The sequence below is a fragment of the Phyllobates terribilis genome, unplaced genomic scaffold (assembly GCF_046119375.1).
Source record: "Phyllobates terribilis strain yellow unplaced genomic scaffold, ASM4611937v1 Scaffold_5__5_contigs__length_657084704, whole genome shotgun sequence".
In the NCBI taxonomy this organism is placed as follows: Eukaryota; Metazoa; Chordata; class Amphibia; order Anura; family Dendrobatidae; genus Phyllobates; species Phyllobates terribilis.
The window spans coordinates 378,982,499-379,003,745 of NW_027362765.1; the positions used below are offsets into that span (position 1 = coordinate 378,982,499).

Here is a 21,247-nt window from a genome sequence, read left to right on the forward strand (position 1 = left end):
GACTATAATACTGCTCATATGTACAAGAATATAACTACTATAATACTGCTCCTACGTACAAGAATATAACTACTATAATACTGTCCCCTATGTACAAGAATATAACTACTATAATACTGTCCCTATGTACAAGAATATAACTGCTATAATATTGCCCACTATGTAGAAGAATATATCTACTATAATACTGCCCCTATGTACAAGAATATAACTACTATAATGCTGCCCCTAAGTACAAGAATTGTGCATGTATTGCTCTTTAATTTTGTCCTCCAAGTCCGCTGCCATTTTCTATGTGGCGGTATAACTGTATGTACCATTGTTTTTTCCTTTTACCTTTCTATCTTGATTACAACACAAACAATTTATAATCAAATCATAATTTATTTTTTTGTCATCTTTTGGCTCATATTTCCAGTGTGTTTGTAGTGTGTTTATGGGTGGGCAAAGTGGCGTCATAGGAGGCCTGAGGGATAGAGGCAGTGTTAAGTTTGTGCCCCCAATGAAGCCCTTTGCCCTCTCACAAACAGCAGATTTGCCTGAGAACAACAGATTCATAGGGAGGGTCCATGTGCAGCCCCTTCTTCAGGTCAGGGCTGACTGATATAAAGGAGGTAAATGTGAATGACCCGGTACACTCGTCTTCATGAAGCCCCGACTTTGCACCCCCTTTCAGACAAAGATGACCTACGGCTCTCAGTTACAACAAGTGGGGGGCTACAAAGGGATAGACGTCTCTCGCCCAAGCCTGCCAAAGACACTCCTCCCTCCAGTCCCTTCCTTGGGTGTGGAGAAGGTCTTGGGATTGAGCGGACTCTGTGGGGTGTACCAAGAGGTGAAGGACAAGGAGTGTCATCGATGAAGGCTGTGATTTCATCTCGAAAGAAGGAGTTGTGGATGCCACTCCCCACTACTGGATGCCCTGCCATTCCTCCCTGCAGGAACTGATGCAGGGAGCTGAGACCATCGTCAACTTCTCCTCGAGATGGAAGCTGGTGGCGACCCCAAGCTTGTATATCATGACTTCTTCGAGGGGTGGTAGGGCTGCCTCCCCGTACAGATCCAGGCCCACCTCGTATATCATCCGAAGAAGACCACCTGAGCAAAAGTGGTGAGGAGCGAGGAGGAAACAGGTCCATTTCATCATGGGACATCCTCCGGGACAGAGGAACCTAAGTGGAGATCAATAAATCAGTACATTTTTACTGGTTTGAAAAAAAAAAACAATTGTTTTTTTGTGGCTTTTTATACTTTTTTTTTTTTCTATAAAAAATCCCATGATAAAATTCATAAAAAATATTCGGCCCAGAACTTATTGTATTTACGAAACAAATAAAACAAACAAAAAAAAATTGTAGAAGGTTCCGTATTTTCCTAATTTCTTACAGATGAGAACTGGCCACAATGTCAGAAGCATAGCAACAAAAAATGTAATGACTCAAGGTGGGAACACGACCTGAAGCGAGTTTACCTATAAATTGGTATTATGTCGCCTTTATATGTCTGTTTGTATCTTGGCACTATATGACGGTATTGAGGTTTTTAACTTTTATGGACTTTTAACTTGATACTTACAGTTTTTATTCAGTTAGTTGTGCCGGAAATTACCCTCGTTTTTTCCTCTGTCGGCTGCAATCACCAGCAGGTACGGCACCCACTGGTTTCTAATTAGAGCAACGGATCCATCTACATTTCCAGTGTGAACAGCTCCAACCTTCTCCTGCTCCCCTACCTCCTTATATGATGGTATCATGTAGGTTAAAGTTTGGAAATTGAATTCCAGAGTTGCATAAGAACTATAGGGCAGTATCATGTGAACTATATGGAGCTATATGTAATATGGCATGTGATTTTATTCTTATAGATTCTATGTGAAATTAGAGGCTTCTGGAGGTGCAGTGTGAGGCCATCAATTGTTATTGGGGTCTGATAAGCAGGGAAATGTTCTTCTTATTTGGGAGGTTGCCGCCTCGGGCGGATGCCATGAGATATGCATACGTCACCTGGTGTCGATGCACCTGTAGGTACTGGCTCCGGTCTGTGGGCAGAAGCACGTGCCTTACAGGAAGAAATTTTCCATCTCTCAGGTCCCCTCCCAGGTAATGTGGAGGTCTCTTAATGGCGGCCCCATTGGAATCAAAGCGAACTTCACACAGACGGCCATCCGCAAAGTCATCTCGACCACTGTCTGCAAGTGAAATAAAGAGTAGCAGCATAAGTGCTTCAAGGGCTTATAACTTCTTTATACTCCAGAGCTGCATTCACAATGGAAACAGTAAGCAATCTATTGAGAGGCTCGAATAGCTAAGCACGGCTTCTATAACACAAGGGAGAAAGCTCTGTGGAGGAACTGAACAAGCAGGGGATATTGGGAGAGCTCAGCTCTGAGACCTGCTGAATTTTGAGTGCAGCTCTGGGGTATAATACTGGCTTTAAACCAATGATTCTGGTGGGAAGAATTGTGTCTCATGGAGCATTTACTCATACCAAAAATATGAATAGAAATAGAATAGGGCAGCATGGTGGCTCAGTGGTTAGCACTGTAGCTTTGCAGCGCTGGGGTCCTGGGTTCAAATCCCACCAAGGTCAACATCTGCAAAGAGTTTGTATGTTCTTCCCGTGTTTGTGTGGGTTCTCCAGTTTCCTCCCTCACTCCAAAGACATACTGATAGGGAATGTAGATTGTGAGCCCCGATGGGTACAGCGACGATATTGTCTGTGAAGCGCTGTGGAATTAATGGCGCTATATAAGTGAGTAAAATAAATAAATATGCAGGGGTTGACTCCAGAGGAAGCTGACAACACAACTGCCCTGGGTGCAATTAAATAGAGAAGTAGACAGGGCCCTCTGGGTCAGGTCCAGCTTTCCCATTCCCTCACCTGCTTACTTGAAAGTCACAACAGCCAATGCATATTGCAGGGTGTTGTAACTTGAGGAATAGGGAGGCAGTGTGCAGACAAGAGGCAGGCAATGCTCTGCTTACAATGGTTCCTCTTCACTGTTCACTGCTGGCATGTCATCTGTAATTGTGTATGTATGTATGTGTGTGTAATGTATGTCTATCTATATGAGTACACCCCAACAGATATGTCAGAAAACCTTTAGTTTCCTTTCAGAATAAACATTTTCTTCTACAAAATACTCCCACAATTGTGGACCATTGAATGCAAACAAGATTTGTTATTTTGCACACCGAAAAAAGTAACTTTCCTAAGAAATTAATTCAAGACCATGTTACAAAAATGAGTACACCCCAATGAAAGTCTTAGGAACAAAGCTTAAGATTAGTCTACAAAATTCTAATTAACAAGAATTCAATCACAGGTAAGTCTATTTCTTCATTACACAGGTGGCTAGAAGGCATTTGACTTAACAAAGAACACCCCTTCCCATTTCATACTGTCAGTAATGGCACCACATGGAAAAGAAGTGTCACAAGATAGCAATGGCACAACATGGAAGAGAAATGTCACAAGATCTGAGAAAGAAATCAATTTCTTTACACAAGAAAGGTGGAGGTTACAAGAAGGTCAGCAAAGATTTACTTATCTGTCAGATAATACTGGAGCAAGAATGTAATGAAAAGATGAAACTGCAGCCATCTCACAGAGATGTCCAGGCGACCACAGAAGTTATCACCTAAGCAGGAGCATCTTCTGGTGGGAAGGGTGGAAGAAAGTCGACATGGAAGTTCCCTGCAGTTAGCTAAAGAAGTAGAAATCCAAACCGGGATGAGTGTTTCCATTGACACAATATGGCATACACTGCAGAGGAACGACATGCATGGGTGTTGTCCACGAAGGAAGCCTCTTTGAAAGCCAATGCACAAAAAAATCCCCTACAATTTGCCAGAGCCTATACTGAAAAATATGAAGATATTAGGACTCTATACTCCAGAGTGATGAGACCAAGATAAATGTTTTTGGAACTGATCGTTTCAAAACTGTATTGCGTAAAAGTGAGGAGTCCGAAGAAAAATGCCTGGTGCCTACAGTGAGACCTGGTGGTGGCAGTGACCTTATGTGGGGCCTCATGAGCTGCTGGTGTCGGGGGGCTACATGTCATTCATGGCATCATGAATTCACAGATGTGCTGCTCTATAATGAAAGAGAAGATGCCGCCATCACTCTGTGCCCTTGGTAGACGTGCACTTCTTCAACATGACAATGATCCAAAACACCCATCTAAGGCCACTGCTGCATTTCTGGAGAAGAGAAGGATGAAAGTGATTCAGTGGCCGAGTTCTCCTCATCTAACCCCAACCGAACACTTATGGGGAATTCTGAGGAGACAAGTTGTCATCACTCTCCATCCAGCACCCAGGCTCTAAAAGAGACCGTTCTTGAAGAATAGAAAAAGATAGATATTGCAACATGTCACCAACTTGTTCATTCCATTTCTAGAAGACTCGGTGATGTCCCTGGAGCTTATACACAATACTAGATGTAGTAGTTTTTGGTGTGGGGTGTACTCATTTTTGCATCAACTAATTTGAGTAAAACTGAATATTTTGTAATGAAATTTATATTATTAACCTTACTTTCATGTTATGGGTTAAAGAAATGTGCTATGAAACTCAGTCAGGTCAAAATTTTGGAAATTGCTCTAGTGTTCAGTGAGAAATTGATTTAAATCTTACTTTTCAAAGGGGGTGTACTCATTTATGCTGAGCACTGTATATCTGTTTGCATTGTGCTTTCTAATTTAGGCATGTCCCTATACACTGTGTGCAGAATTATTAGGCAAGTAGTTGTGACGCCCCTGAGGGTTCAGTTGCCACAGAGGTACTGCATCTCACCCAGAGGTGTGGTATCCCACTCTCAGGTAAGGATGGAGTACTGCCCAGGACCCTAACACCTGCATCCAACACGTCCACTTCAGTAGGGCAGGGCGAGATTGCTCCTAAGGGAGAGCACAGTCCCTGGTCCCTGGCTGGAGTGGAGGGGAACCAAGTGAGGGGGAACCATGTAGTGGGTGTGGGTGAAGGAAGCAGATTAGGGGAGCATGAAAGGAAGCTGTATAAAAAGGGGAGCCATCTTAGAAAGACAAGCCAGTCAGTTGAAGGAGGAGAAGTGAAAGGAGCAGAGGCTCTGCAGGAGCTCTGCTCGGGAGGTGGGCCTAGTGAGAGGCCCAGGACTGAGAGAGGAGAGGGAGCAGCAGAAAGGCTCCAGGAACAGAAGGGATCACAGGGGTACGGGAAGTGCTGGAGGCCACCGGTATGCCTGAATCTGCCAGGCGGTGGAGGGATCGAGCCGCAGAGGGGACCGGCCCCTAAACTAGTGGAGAACTACAAGGCTCAGCTAGGAACCGGAGGCTGCTGTACTTGTAAGGTGCAGTGGCCACATCCGCAACTATATCGCCGAGAAGGTGGCCACAGAGGGTCCAGGGGACTGCAGGTTGCCCAACAAGACCTGAGGCTACCGGATTGGGACACTGATTGTGAGGCGCAGGGCAGGAGGGCGAGAGCCAGCGCAGGAAGACGACTGAGGAAGGCACATAGAAAGGGGTCCTGTCAGGCACTCTTGAATTACCTGAGGGATTGCTGAACCCCTGCCTGGTGAACGCAGCACGACGTGGGAGGTTGTAGTCCGGAACCTGTAACCTGAGGAACTTATCAACTGTGAGTAAACTCGGAAGACTGCACCCCACTGTCTCTGTGATTATTACCCGCGCCATCACCCCTGTACTACAACGCCCAGCATCACCTATAACATCTACACTGCCCTGGAGCTAAGCTCTACCTGTGGAGAGCCACACCATCCCTGCTGCAGTAACAACAGCTCCAGAGGACCTGCTCCGCAGCGGCGGCTCCCTTTAGCCGCATACCACAGGTGGCGTCAAAAACTTTGTACATAAAAACTATAAAATCCCCTGTAAATATCCCCTTTTTACTGACCGCCCTGGGTCACGGATCGGGTCCCCGCCACTGTGACATCTCCCCTAGTATCGACCGGACCGGCACCGAGTACCCCACGGCCCAGGGGGCGCGTCATTGTATTTTAGAGGATTATTTTTAATATTGATCAACAACTATGTTCTCAATCAAACCAAAAGACTCATAAATATCCAAGCTTAATATTTTTGGAAGTTGGAGTGGGTTTTTTTTTTAGATTTGGCTATCTTAGGAGGATATCTGTTTGTGCAGGTAACTATTACTGTGCAGAATTATTAGGCAACTTAATAAAAACCAAATATAATCCCATCTTACTTGTTTATTTTCACCAGATAAACCAATATCAGTGCACAAAATTTAGAAATAAACATCTCTGATATGCAAAAACAAAAACCAAAAAAATTAGTGATCAATATAGCCACCTTTCTTTATGATGACACTCAGCAGCCTCCATCCATAGATTCTGTCAGTTACTTGATCAACATTGTGTGCAGCAGTCACCACAGCCTCCCAGACACTGTTCCCAGAGGTGTACTGTTTTCCCTCCCTGTAGATCTCACATTTTATGATGGACCACAGGTTCTCTATGGGGTTCAGATCAAGTGAACAAAGGGGCCATGTCATTATTTTTTCTTCTTTTAGAACTTTTCTGGCCAGACACGCTGTGGAGTAGTTGGATGCATGTGATGGAGCATTGTCCTGCATGAAAATCATGTTTTTCTTGAACGATACCGACTTCTTCCTGTACCACTGCTTGAAGAAGTTGTCTTCCAGAAACTGGCAGTAGGTCTGGGAGTTGAGCTTCACTCCATCCTCAACCCGAAAAGGTCCCACAAGTTCATCTTTGATGATACCAGCCCATACCAGTACCCCACCTCCACCTTGCTGGCGTCTGAGTTGGAGTGCAGCTCTCTGCCCTTTACTGATCCAGCCTCTGGCCCATCCATCTGGCCTATCAAGAGTCACTCTCATTTCATCAGTCCATAAAACCTTGAAAAATCAGTCTTAAGATATTTCTTGGCCCATTCTTGACGTTTTATCTTATGTTTCTTGTTCACAGGTGGTGGTTTTTCGGCCTTCCTTACCGTGGCCATGTCCCTGAGTATCGCACACCTTGTGCTTTTTGATACTCCAGTAACGTTGCAGCTGTGAAATATGGCAAAACTGGTGGTGAATGGCATCTTGGCAGCTTCACGCTTGATTTTCCTCAATTCATGGGCAGTTGTTTTGCGCCTTTTTTGGCCAACACGCTTCTTGCGACCCTGTTGGCTATTTGCCATGAAACGCTTGATTGTTCGGTGAACACGCTTCAAAAGTTTGGAAATTTCTAGACTGCTGCATCCCTCTGCAAGACATCTCACAATTTTGGACTTTTCAGAGCCCTTCAAATCTCTCTTCTGACCCATTTTGCCAAAGGAAAGGAAGTTGCCTAATAATTAAGCACACCTTATATAGGGTGTTGATTAGTGTTGAGCATTCCGATACTGAAATATCGGGTATCGGCCGATATTCGCGGTATCGGAATTCTGATACTGAGTTCCGATACTTTTACAATATCGAATACCGGAATCGGAAGTTCCCATAATGCCTGCGCTCTGCAGTGTCTCTGAAGTATGACAAGCTGGATGGCAGCGCTCAGCTGAGATCCAGCCTGTCATCAGAATGCCATCCCAGCGTGGGAGAATTCTCCTGATCGTTTAAAAGCCGGTGGGCGGTAAAAAGCCGCCGGCTTTTAAACAATCACACAGCCCCATACTGCTTCCCCGCAGCCTCCCACCCCGATCCTCCGCTCCCCCGGCCACCTCACATCCCGATCGTAAGTTAGGACCGGGCGAGGAGCGCAGCACCAAGGAGCGGGGAGCGAAGGACCCGGGCGGGGAAGCCGGCAGTGAAAAGACTTCACCGCCGGCTTTCCCGTTCTGTGCTGCGCTCTCCCGCCGGTTATTTCAAATGAACAGCTGAGGTATCAGGTGATGCTGATCTGCTGTTCATTTGAAGTAGCCGCGGTGCCCTCAGAGGGTTCATGTGAGTTCATGCTTGACTGCATTGCATGAACTCACATGAAATTTCCCACGGCCGCACAGGTCAGCCTCACCTCCCAGACCATCAGCCCGTCATGATTGGTGTGTGTGGGTGTCTGTGCGTCTGTCTGCGAGTGTGTGCGGGGTGTCTGTGCGTGTGTCTGCGAGTGTGTGCAGGGTGTCTGTGCGATGTCTGCGGGTGTGTGCGGTGTGTGCGCGGTGTCTGTGTATGTCTGCGGTGTCTGTGTGATGTCTGCGAGTGTGTGCGGTGTCTGTGCGATGTCTGCGAGTGTGTGCGGTGTCTGTGCGATGTCTGCGAGTGTGTGCGGTGTCTGTGCGATGTCTGCGAGTGTGTGCGGTGTCTGTGCGATGTCTGCGAGTGTGTGCGGTGTCTGTGCGATGTCTGCGGGTGTGTGCGGTGTCTGTGCGATGTCTGCGAGTGTGTGCGGTGTCTGTGCGATGTCTGCGGGTGTGTGCGTGCAGGCAGACATAGGCCGATGTGACACTACTACTCCCATCGGCCTATGTCTGTCCCCCGTCCACTCGTGCCAGCAGGATCAGCTCGATGGGAGCAGTAGTTCCCTTCAGCCTGATCCTGCTATTTAAATTGCCCTACTGTTTCCCCAATAAATTTTAAATACATGTCATTGGTGGCCAGTGGTTACCTACAATAAATTAGTTCATACATTACCTGTCCCCGCCCATCGCCACCTAAAATAAAGTAAAAAATAAAAAACTACACCTATACTCACCTAGACACCTAATTCCCCGAAGCCATCGATCTCCTGTAATAAAATATAAAATAATAAACCACAACCTTATGCTTACCCCTCCGTAGTAGTCCACAAGTGTCCCACGATGATCTCCAGTTTAGAGCAGCCACATAGAATGTGACCGCTCTGAACCGCTGCCGCCGCTAGAATGATGGGGCCGTAAAGCAACCCCGTCATTGCATAAGCGGGTTCGCCGGAGTTCAGGCAGCGCTGCTCCGCTTAGCTCCTTTACGGCCCTGCTGTATCGTGAGAAATTCCCACAGTACAGCAGTGCCGTAAAGGAGGTCTCCGGAGCTGCGCTGACTGAATGCACTCCGGTGACCTCAGTCAGTGGCTCCTGCTGCCGGGAGCGGACGTGTTCCCGGCAGTGTGAGCTTACAGCAGCCATGCACAGCTGTCACCATCTCCAGATGTGACAGCTGTGCATGGGAGATCAGCGCAGGAACGTGGACAGGTAACTATTTTTTTTTAGTAAACTAAGAATTAAATAAAATTGTGTGTTTTATTTCAAATAAATTATTTTTTTCTGGGTGTAGTGTGTGTGTGTTTTCTTTTTAACACTTTGTAGGTTAGTAATGGGGGTGTCTTATAGACGCCCATCATTACTAACCTGGGCTTCATGGCAGCTGGCGCTGACATGAACCCCAACCCTATTACCCCCTGCCACCACACCAGGGCAGTGGGAAGAGCGAGGCTAAGTGCCAGAGTTGGCGCATCCTATGGATGCGCCATTTCTGGGGCGGCTAACGGCTGGTGTTTCTAGCCTGGGAGGGGGCCAATATTCATGGCACCCTTCCTGGGCTATTAATATCAGCCCCCAGCTGTCTGCCTAGCCTTTGCTAGCTATTAAATAGGGGGGACCCCACATCATTTTTTTTGGGGGGTCCCCCATTTTAATAGCTAGTAAAGGCTAGGTATTCAGCTGGGGGCTGATATTAGTAGCCTGGGAAGCTCCGTGGGTATTACCCCCTTCCCAGGCTTCAAACATCTGCCCCAGCCGTCTGCTTAACCTCCGCTAGAGCCTAAAATTATGGGGGATCCCACGCCAATTTTTTTTTAAACAAATCCTTTATTTTAACACTAAATGACATTTGAGGAGTTAATAAAGATGCAGTCCCTAAATTATTATTTATTTTTTAATTAATTTTTCCCAAAAATTTTGACGTGGGCTTTGCCATATTTTTGTATGCCAGCCAGGTACAGCATCCAGCTTCTATGAACGCGCCATTTTCCGGGGTGGCTGCGGACTGCAATTTGCACGGGGGGGGGGGGGCAGAAAGCTTGGGCCTCCCTGCGCTGCAGATTCCATCCCTCAGCTGAAATTCATGAAATAATAAAGAAAAAATTGATGTGGGGCTTCGCCCTATATTTGCGTCCAGCCAGGTACAGCAGGCAGGAACGGGCTGCGCCCAACCACCAGCTGCCTATTTGTACCTGGTTGGACACAACAATATAGGGAAGGCCTTTTTTTCTTAATTATTTCATGAATTTCGTGAAATAATTTAAAAAAAAAATACGTGGGGCTTCGCCCTATTTTTGTGCCCAGCCAGGTACAACTAGGCAGCTGGGGGATGGAATCTGCAGCGCAGGGAGACCCAAGCTTTCTGGGCCCCACCCGCTGCAAATTGCAGTCCGCAGCCACCCCGGAAAATGGCGCGTTCATAAAAGCGCCATCTTCTGGCGCTGTACCCAACTCATCCAGGGCCCTGGTGCGGTGGCTCACTGGGTAATAAAGGGGTTAAGGCCAGCTTGGCATTATCAGCTGGCCCTAAGCCCGAAATTCATGGGGTCACGCCAATATTAGACATGACCACCATGAATTTCTAGTAAAGTATTTAAAAAAACACAACACCCAGAAAAAAGTCCTTTAATTGAAATAAACACACAATTCTTTATTGTTCTAAATTAAACCATACTTACCGTCACGCCCATTCCAGCTGAAGCCAACGATCTCCTGCAATAAAAGAAAAATAATAAACCAACCTCATCCTTACCTTTCCATGGTTCCCACGACAGCTTCAGCTCTGCTACATCGAGATGACAGGCTGGACCGCAGCAGAACGCTGCCATCCAGCCTGTCATCCCGCAGACACTGAGAAGTGCAGGCATGCTTCCACTCCTCAGTGTCTCTCTGTGACAGTATAAAGATGAGCCGAGGTCATGTCCAATGAACTCAGCTCACCTCATGTACGTCACTGACAGCGTGGAAGAATTCTCCTGCACTCAGCGCTTCAGCGTGAGAATTCTCCCACGCTGTCAGTGACGTACATGAGGTCAGCTGAGTTCAATGTATATGAATGAGCTCACCTCATGCACGTCACTGACAGCGTGGGAAAATTCTCCTGCACTCAGCGCTTCAGCGTGAGAATTTTCCCACGCTGTCAGTGACGTGAATGAGGTGAGGTCATGTCCAATGAACTCAGCTCACCTCATGCACGTCACTGACAGCATGGGAAAATTCTCACGCTGAAGCGCTGAGTGCAGGAGAATTTTCCCACGCTGTCAGTGACGTGCATGAGGTGAGCCGAGTTCATTGGACATGACCTCGGCTCATCTGGATGCCGTCACAGCGAGAAACTGAGGAGCGCAAGCAAGCCTGCGCTTCTCAGTGTCCGCGGGATGACAGGCTGGATGGCAGCGTTCTGCTGCGGTCCAGCCTGTCATCTCGATGTAGCAGAGCTGAAGCTGTCCTGGGAACCATCGAAAGGTAAGGATGATGTTGCTTTATTATTTTTCTTTTATTGCAGGAGATCGTTGGCTTCAGCTGGAATGGGCGTGATGGTAAGTATGGTTTAATTTAGAACAATAAAGGAATATGTGTTTATTTCAATTAAAGGACTTTATTCTGGGTGTTTGTGTTTTTTTGTAACTTTGACTATGGGGTTAGTAATGGGGGTGTCTTATAGACGCCTCTACATTACTAACCTGGGCTTGATGTCAGCTGGCATTATAAGCTGACATCAACCCCAACCCTATTACCCCACTGCCACCGCTACAGGGCAGTGGGAAGAGCGAGGCTAAGTGCCAGAGTTGGCGCATCCTATGGATGCGCCATTTCTGGGGCGGCTGACGGCTGGTGTTTCTAGCCTGGGAGGGGGCCAATATTCATGGCTCCCTTCCTGGGCTATTAATATCAGCCCCCAGCTGTCTGCCTAGCCTTTGCTAGCTATTAAATTAGGGGGGACCCCATGTCATTTTTTTGAGGGGGTCCCCCATTTTAATAGCTAGTAAAGGCTAGGTATTCAGCTGGGGGCTCATATTAGTAGCCTGGGAAGCTCCGTGGGTATTACCCCCTTCCCAGGCTTCAAACATCTGCCCCAGCTGTCTGCTTAACCTCCGCTAGAGACTAAAATTACGGGGAACCCCACGCCAATTTTTTTTTAAATAAATCCTTTATTTTAACACTAAATGACAAGTACAGTAACCAACACCATCACTGTACTTCATATATATGTGACTGACATGTTTCTATCTATCTAATCTATGTGTGATGCTCTATTCTGTCTGTTATAAATTGTCGGGTACCGCTGCTAAATTGCCGGCCGGCTTTTTTAAAGAGACAGTGCATGAAAACACAATTATTTTTTTAAATAAATCCTTTACACTAAATGACAAGTACAGTAACCAACACTATCATTGTACTTATTATATATGTGACTGACATGTTTCTATCTATCTAATCTATGTGTGAAGCTCTATTCTTTCTGTTGTAAATTGTCGGGTACCGGTGTATGCCGCTGCTGAATTGCCGGCTTTTCGCGTAATACATTCTACATTATTCTTAGTTGTTTTCCTTCATGTAGAATTAACCTACAAGGAAAGAAAGGGTTTATTTTCATTCCGATATTTGTGTCCCATTGACTTGCATTGGGTTCCGGTATCGGAATCGGCGATATCCGATACTTTTTGGGTATCGGTCCGATCCAATCCGATACGATATTTCCTGATATCGGAAGGTATCGCTCAACACTAGTGTTGATGTCATTAGTCAACACCCCTCCTCATTACAGAGATGCATATCACCAGATTTACTTAATTGGTAGTTGGCTCTCAAGCCTATGCAGCTTGGAGTAGGACGACATGTATAAAAAGTATCATGTGATCAAAATACTCATTTGCCTAATAATTCTGCACACAGTGTATTTTTTTATAGCAGGATTATTTATGTACACTGTATTGCGCTACTTTGTATGTGCATGGTTTTGCGGTGATGTTTATGTATGTGATAAAGCAGCTATTTATCTTTATTTGAGGTATGTATAGGTGAGGACAAGAAAGGGGGTGCCGGCAGCAATTCTCACCTTCATCCCCACTGTCAGACAACATGGAGGCGCAGTGTTCCCAAACGGTGCGTAGGTCTGCACGGTACCGAGCACAGGACCAGATAAATGATGGAAGTAGAAGAGTCTGTGCCATTGAACACCATAGCACACACAGCACCATCCATGGAGGGGCGCTATCATAACGAAGACTTACAAAACTCACCACCTGCAACACAAGAAAACATAGACAAAAATATTTAAAAAAAATGTAATTAGGTTAAGTAGGTTGAACGTTTTACTTGGTAAAGTGTCATTCCACATTATGACCTGAAGGTGTCACTGATGATCAAACTTTATATCAGTAACATGGTCTATAAACGAAGCAATAACTAAGATGTTTCTGTGTATGTGGAAATGGAAAACAATGTTTCATGAATTATGCAGTGAATAAAAAGTAAACAATTAAGAACCGATATCATCCACGTACAAAGTCGCATAATAGAAAGGAAATGCTCATAAAAATGTGTCACTGCTAAAAGCAAAGTTCTGGAAGGTTTATTTAAGGACGACATAACCTTACCATTACCCCACCTGAAAGCTACTATCAGCCACTGTCCATATTTTTATCATTAGTGATATATACCACCCCCTATGTACAAGAATATAACTACTATAATACTGCCCCCTATGTACAAGAATATAACTACTATAATACTGCCCCTATGTACAAGAATATGACTACTATAATACTGCCCCTATGTATAAGAATATAACTACTATAATACTGCCTCTATGTACAAGAATATAACTACTATAATACTGCCCCTATGTACAAGAATATAACTACTATAATACTGCTCCTATGTACAAGAATATAACTACTATAATACTGCTCCTATGTACAAGAATATAACTACTATAATACTGCCCCTATATACAAGAATATAACTACTATAATACTGCTCCTATGTACAAGAATATAACTAATATAATACTGCCCCTATATACAAGAATATAACTAATATAATACTGCTCCTAAGTACAAGAATATAACTACTATAATACTGCCCCCTATGTACAAGAATGTAACTACTATAATACTGCCCCCTATGTACAAGAATGTAACTACTATAATACTGCCCCCTATGTACAAAAATGTAACTACTATAATACAGCCCCCTTTGTACAAGAATGTAACTACTATAATACTGCCCCCTATGTACAAGTATATAACTACTATAATACTGCTCCTATGTACAAGAATATAACTACTATAATACTGCTCCTATGTACAAGAATATAACTACTATAATACTGTCCCTATGTACAAGAATATAACTACTATAATACTGCTCCTATGTACAAGAATATGACTACTATAATACTGCACACTATGTACAAGAATATAACTACTATAATACTGCTCCTGTAGACAAGAATATAACTACTATAATACAGGCCCTATGTACAAGAATATAACTACTATAATACTGCCCCTATGTACAAGAGTATAACTGCTATAATACTGCTCCTATGTACAAGAATATAACTACTATAATACTGCTCCTATGTACAAGAATATAACTACTATAATACTGCCCCCATGTACAAGAATATAACTACTATAATACTGCCCCTATGTACAAGAATATAACTACTATAATACTACTCTATGTACAAGAATATAACTACTATAATACTGCTCCTATGTACAAGAATATAACTACTATAATACTGCCCCCATGTACAAGAATATAACTACTATAATACTGCCCCCATGTACAAGAATATAACTACTATAATACTGCCCCCATGTACAAGAATATGAATACTATAATACTGCTCCTATGTGCAAGAATATAACTACTATAATACTGCTCCTATGTACAAGAATATAACTACTATAATACTACTCTATGTACAAGAATATAACTACTATAATACTGCTCCTATGTACAAGAATATAACTACTATAATACTGCCCCTATGTACAAGAATATAACTACTATAATACAGCCCCTATGTACAAGAATATAACTACTATAATACTGCCCCATGTACAAGAATATAACTGCTATAATACTGCTCCATATGTGCAAGAATATAACTACTATAACACTGCCCCATGTACAAGAATACAACTGCTATAATACTGCCCCTATGTACAAGAATATAACTACTATAATACTGCCCCTATGTAAAAGACTATAACTACTATAATACTGCTCCTATCTACAAGAATATAACTACTATAATACTGCCTCCTATGTACAAGAATATAACTACTATAATACTGCCCCTATGTACAAGAATATAACTACTATAATACTGCTCCTATGTACAAGAATATAACTACTATAATACTGCCCCTATGTACAAGAATATAACTACTATAATACTGCTCCTATGTACAAGAATATAACTACTATAATACTGCTCCTATGTACAAGAATATAACTACTATAATACTGCTCCTATGTACAAGAATACAACTACTATAATACTGCTCCTATGTACAAGAATATAACTACTATAATACTGCCCCTATGTACAAGAATATAACTACTATAATACTGCTCCCTATGTGCAAGAATATAACTACTATAATACTGCTCCCTATGTACAAGAATATAACTACTATAATACTGCTCCTATGTACAAGAATATAACTACTATAATACTGCTCCTATGTACAAGAATATAACTACTATAATACTGCTCCTATGTACAAGAATATAACTACTATAATACTGCTACTATGTACAAGAATATATCTGCTATAATACTGCCTCCTATGTACAAGAATATAACTACTATAATACTGCCCGTATGTACAAGAATATAACTACTATAATACTGCTCCTATGTACAAGAATATAACTACTATAATACTGCTCCTATCTACAAGAATATAACTACTATAATACTGCCCCCATGTACAAGAATATAACTACTATAATACTGCTACTATGTACAAGAATATAGCTACTATAATACTGCCCCTATGTACAAGAATATAACTACTATAATACTGCCCCCTATGTACAAGAATATAACTACTATAATACTGCTACTATGTACAAGAATATATCTGCTATAATACTGCCTCCTATGTACAAGAATATGACTACTATAATAATGCCCCTATGTATAAGAATATAACTACTATAATACTGCTACTATGTACAAGAATATAACTACTATAATACTGCTACTATGTACAAGAATATAACTATTATAATACTGCCCCTATGTACAAGAATATAACTACTATAATACTGCCCCTATGTACAAGAATATAACTACTATAATACTGCCCCTATGTACAGAAATATAATTACTATAATACTTCTCCTATGTACAAGAATAGAACTACTATAACGCTGCTCCTTTGTACAAGAATATTACTGCTATAATACTGCCCCCTATGTACAATAATATAACTACTATAATACTGCTCCTATGTACAAGAATATAACTACTATAATACTGCCCCCTATGTACAAGAATATAACTACTATAATACTGCTCCTATGTACAAGAATAGAACTACTATAATACTGCTCGCATGTACAAGAATAGAACTACTATATTACTGCCCCATGTACAAGAATATAACTGCTATAATACTGCTCCATATGTGCAAGAATATATCTGCTATAACACTGCCCCATGTGCAAGAATATAACTGCTATAATACTGCTCCATATGTGCAAGAATATAACTACTATAATACTGATCCTATCTACAAGAATATAACTACTATAATACTGCTGCTATCTACAAGAATATAACTACTATAATACTGCCCCTTATGTACAAGAATATAACTACTATAATACTGCTCCTATGTACAGGAATATAACTACTCTAATATTGCTCCTATGTACAAGAATATAACTACTATAATACTGCCCCCTATGTACAAGACTATAACTACTATAATACTGCTCCTATCTACAAGAATATAACTACTATAATACTGCCTCCTATGTACAGGAATATAACTACTATAATACTGCTCCTATGTACAAGAATATAACTACTATAATACTGCTCCTATGTACAAGAATATAACTACTATAATACTGCCCCCATGTACAAGAATATAACTACTATAATACTGCTCCTATGTACAAGAATATAACTACTATAATGCTGCTCCTATGTACAAGAATAGAGCGACTATAATACTGCTCGCATGTACAAGAATAGAACTACTATATTACTGCCCCATGTACAAGAATATAACTGCTATAATACTGCTCCATATGTGCAAGAATATATCTGCTATAACACTGCCCCATGTGCAAGAATATAACTGCTATAATACTGCTCCATATGTGCAAGAATATAACTACTATAATACTGATCCTATCTACAAGAATATAACTACTATAATACTGCTGCTATCTACAAGAATATAACTACTATAATACTGCCCCCTATGTACAAGAATATAACTACTATAATACTGCTCCTATGTACAGGAATATAACTACTGTAATACTGCTCCTATGTACAAGAATATAACTACTATAATACTGCCCCCTATGTACAAGACTATAACTACTATAATACTGCTCCTATCTACAAGAATATAACTAGTATAATACTGCCCCTATGTACAGGAATATAACAACTATAATACTGCTACTATGTACAAGAATATAACTACTATAATACTGCTACTATGTACAAGAATATAACTACTATAATACTGCCCCTATGTACAAGAATATAACTACTATAATACTGCCCCCTATGTACAAGAATATAACTACTATAATATCGCCTCCTATGTACAAGAATATAACTACTATAATACTGCTCCTTTGTACAAGAATATTACTGCTATAATACTGCCCCTATGAACAAGAATATAACTACTATAATACTGCCCCTATGTACAGGAATATAATTACTATAATACTGCTCCTATGTACAAGAATATAACTACTATAATACTGCCCCCTGTGTACAAGAATATAACTACTATAATACTGCCCCCTATGTACAAGAATATAACTACTATGATACTGCCCCTATGTACAAGAATATAACTACTATAATACTGCCCCTATGTACAGGAATATAATTACTATAATACTGCTCCTATGTACAAGAATATAACTACTATAATACTGCCCCCTATGTACAAGAATATAACTACTATAATACTGCCCCTATGTACAAGAATATAACTACTATAATACTGCCCCTATGTACAGGAATATAATTACTATAATTCTTCTCCTATGTACAAGAATAGAACTACTATAATGCTGCTCCTTTGTACAAGAATATTACTGCTATAATACTGCCCAATATGTACAATAATATAACTACTATAATACTGCTCCTATGTACAAGAATATAACTACTATAATACTGCCCCCTATGTACAAGAATATAACTACTATAATACTGCTCCTATGTACAAGAATAGAACTACTATAATACTGCTCGCATGTACAAGAATAGAACTACGATATTACTGCCCCATGTACAAGAATATAACTGCTTTAATACTGCTCCATATGTGCAAGAATATATCTGTTATAACACTGCCCCTTGTGCAAGAATATAACTGCTATAATACTGCTCCATATGTGCAAGAATATAACTACTATAATACTGATCCTATCTACAAGAATATAACTACTATAATACTGCTGCTATCTACAAGAATATAACTACTATAATACTGCCCCCTATGTACAAGAATATAACTACTATAATACTGCTCCTATGTACAGGAATATAACTACTATAATATTGCTCCTATGTACAAGAATATAACTACTATAATACTGCCCCCTATGTACAAGACTATAACTACTATAATACTGCTCCTATCTACAAGAATATAACTACTATAATACTGCCTCCTATGTACAGGAATATAACTACTATAATACTGCTCCTATGTACAAGAATATAACTACTATAATACTGCTCCTATGTACAAGAATATAACTACTATAATACTGCCCCCATGTACAAAAATATAACTACTATAATACTGCTCCTATGTACAAGAATATAACTACTATAATGCTGCTCCTATGTACAAGAATATAGCGACTATAATACTGCTCGCATGTACAAGAATAGAACTACTATATTACTGCCCCATGTACAAGAATATAACTGCTATAATACTGCTCCATATGTGCAAGAATATATCTGCTATAACACTGCCCCATGTGCAAGAATATAACTGCTATAATACTGCTCCATATGTGCAAGAATATAACTACTATAATACTGATCCTATCTACAAGAATATAACTACTATAATACTGCTGCTATCTACAAGAATATAACTACTATAATACTGCCCCCTATGTACAAGAATATAACTACTATAATACTGCTCCTATGTACAGGAATATAACTACTATAATACTGCTCCTATGTACAAGAATATAACTACTATAATACTGCCCCCTATGTACAAGACTATAACTACTATAATACTGCTCCTATCTACAAGAATATAACTACTATAATACTGCCCCTATGTACAGGAATATAACAACTATAATACTGCTACTATGTACAAGAATATAACTACTATAATACTGCTACTATGTACAAGAATATAACTACTATAATACTGCCCCTATGTACAAGAATATAACTACTATAATACTGCCCCCTATGTACAAGAATATAACTACTATAATATCGCCTCCTATGTACAAGAATATAACTACTATAATACTGCTCCTTTGTACAAGAATATTACTGCTATAATACTGCCCCTATGAAAAAGAATATAACTACTATAATACTGCCCCTATGTACAGGAATATAATTACTATAATACTGCTCCTATGTACAAGAATATAACTACTATAATACTGCCCCCTGTGTACAAGAATATAACTACTATAATACTGCCCCCTATGTACAAGAATATAACTACTATGATACTGCCCCTATGTACAAGAATATAACTACTATAATACTGCCCCTATGTACAGGAATATAATTACTATAATACTGCTCCTATGTACAAGAATATAACTACTATAATACTGCCCCCTATGTACAAGAATATAACTACTATAATACTGCCCCTATGTACAAGAATATAACTACTATAATACTGCCCCTATGTACAGGAATATAATTACTATAATTCTTCTCCTATGTACAAGAATAGAACTACTATAATGCTGCTCCTTTGTACAAGAATATTACTGCTATAATACTGCCCCCTATGTACAATAATATAACTACTATAATACTGCTCCTATGTACAAGAATATAACTACTATAATACTGCCCCCTATGTACAAGAATATAACTACTATAATACTGCTCCTATGTACAAGAATAGAACTACTATAATACTGCTTGCATGTACAAGAATAGAACTACGATATTACTGCCCCATGTACAAGAATATAACTGCTTTAGTACTGCTGCATATGTGCAAGAATATAACTGCTATAACACTGCCCCATGTGCAAGAATATAACTGCTATAATACTGCTCCATACGTGCAAGAATATAACTACTATAATACTGATCCTATCTACAAGAATATAACTACTATAATACTGCTGCTATCTACAAGAATATAACTACTATAATACTGCCCCCTATGTACAAGAATATAACTACTATAATACTGCTCCTATGTACAGGAATATAACTACTATAATACTGCTCCTATGTACAAGAATATAACTACTATAATACTGCCCCCTATGTACAAGACTATAACTACTATAATACTGCTCCTATCTACAAGAATATAACTACTATAATACTGCCCCCTATGTACAGGAATATAACTACTATAATACTGCTCCTATGTACAAGAATATAACTACTATAATACTGCTCCTATGTACAAGATTTAACTACTATAATACTGCCCCCATGTACAAGAGTATAACTACTATAATACTGCTCCTATGTACAAGAATATAACTACTATAATGCTGCTCCTATGTACAAGAATAGAACTACTATAATACTGCTCGCATGTACAAGAATAGAACTACTATATTACTGCCCCATGTACAAGAATATAACTGCTATAATACTGCTCCATATGTGCAAGAATATATCTGCTATAACAGTGCCCCATGTGCAAGAATATAACTGCTATAATACTGCTCCATATGTGCAAGAATATAACTACTATAATACTGATCCTATCTACAAGAATATAACTACTATAATACTGCTGCTATCTACAAGAATATAACTGCTATAATACTGCCCCCTATGTACAATAATATAACTACTATAATACTGCTCCTATGTACAGGAAT

General features: G+C 40.6%; 1 protein-coding gene across 1 annotated transcript in view; it reads right to left on the reverse strand.

Moving 5' to 3' along the window:
- Positions 1 to 277: 277 nt before the first annotated feature.
- Positions 278 to 21,247, reverse strand: part of GPR162 (G protein-coupled receptor 162) — a 40,228-nt gene continuing 19,258 nt past the window's right edge. Inside the window, exons 3-5 of the mRNA XM_073684865.1 lie at positions 12,990 to 13,176; positions 2,004 to 2,188; positions 278 to 1,172 (exon numbers count right to left, since the gene is read on the reverse strand). Of these exons, the coding sequence (XP_073540966.1) occupies positions 645 to 1,172; positions 2,004 to 2,188; positions 12,990 to 13,176 (900 nt within the window). The 3' untranslated portion in view covers positions 278 to 644. The remainder of the gene's footprint in view (positions 1,173 to 2,003; positions 2,189 to 12,989; positions 13,177 to 21,247) is intronic.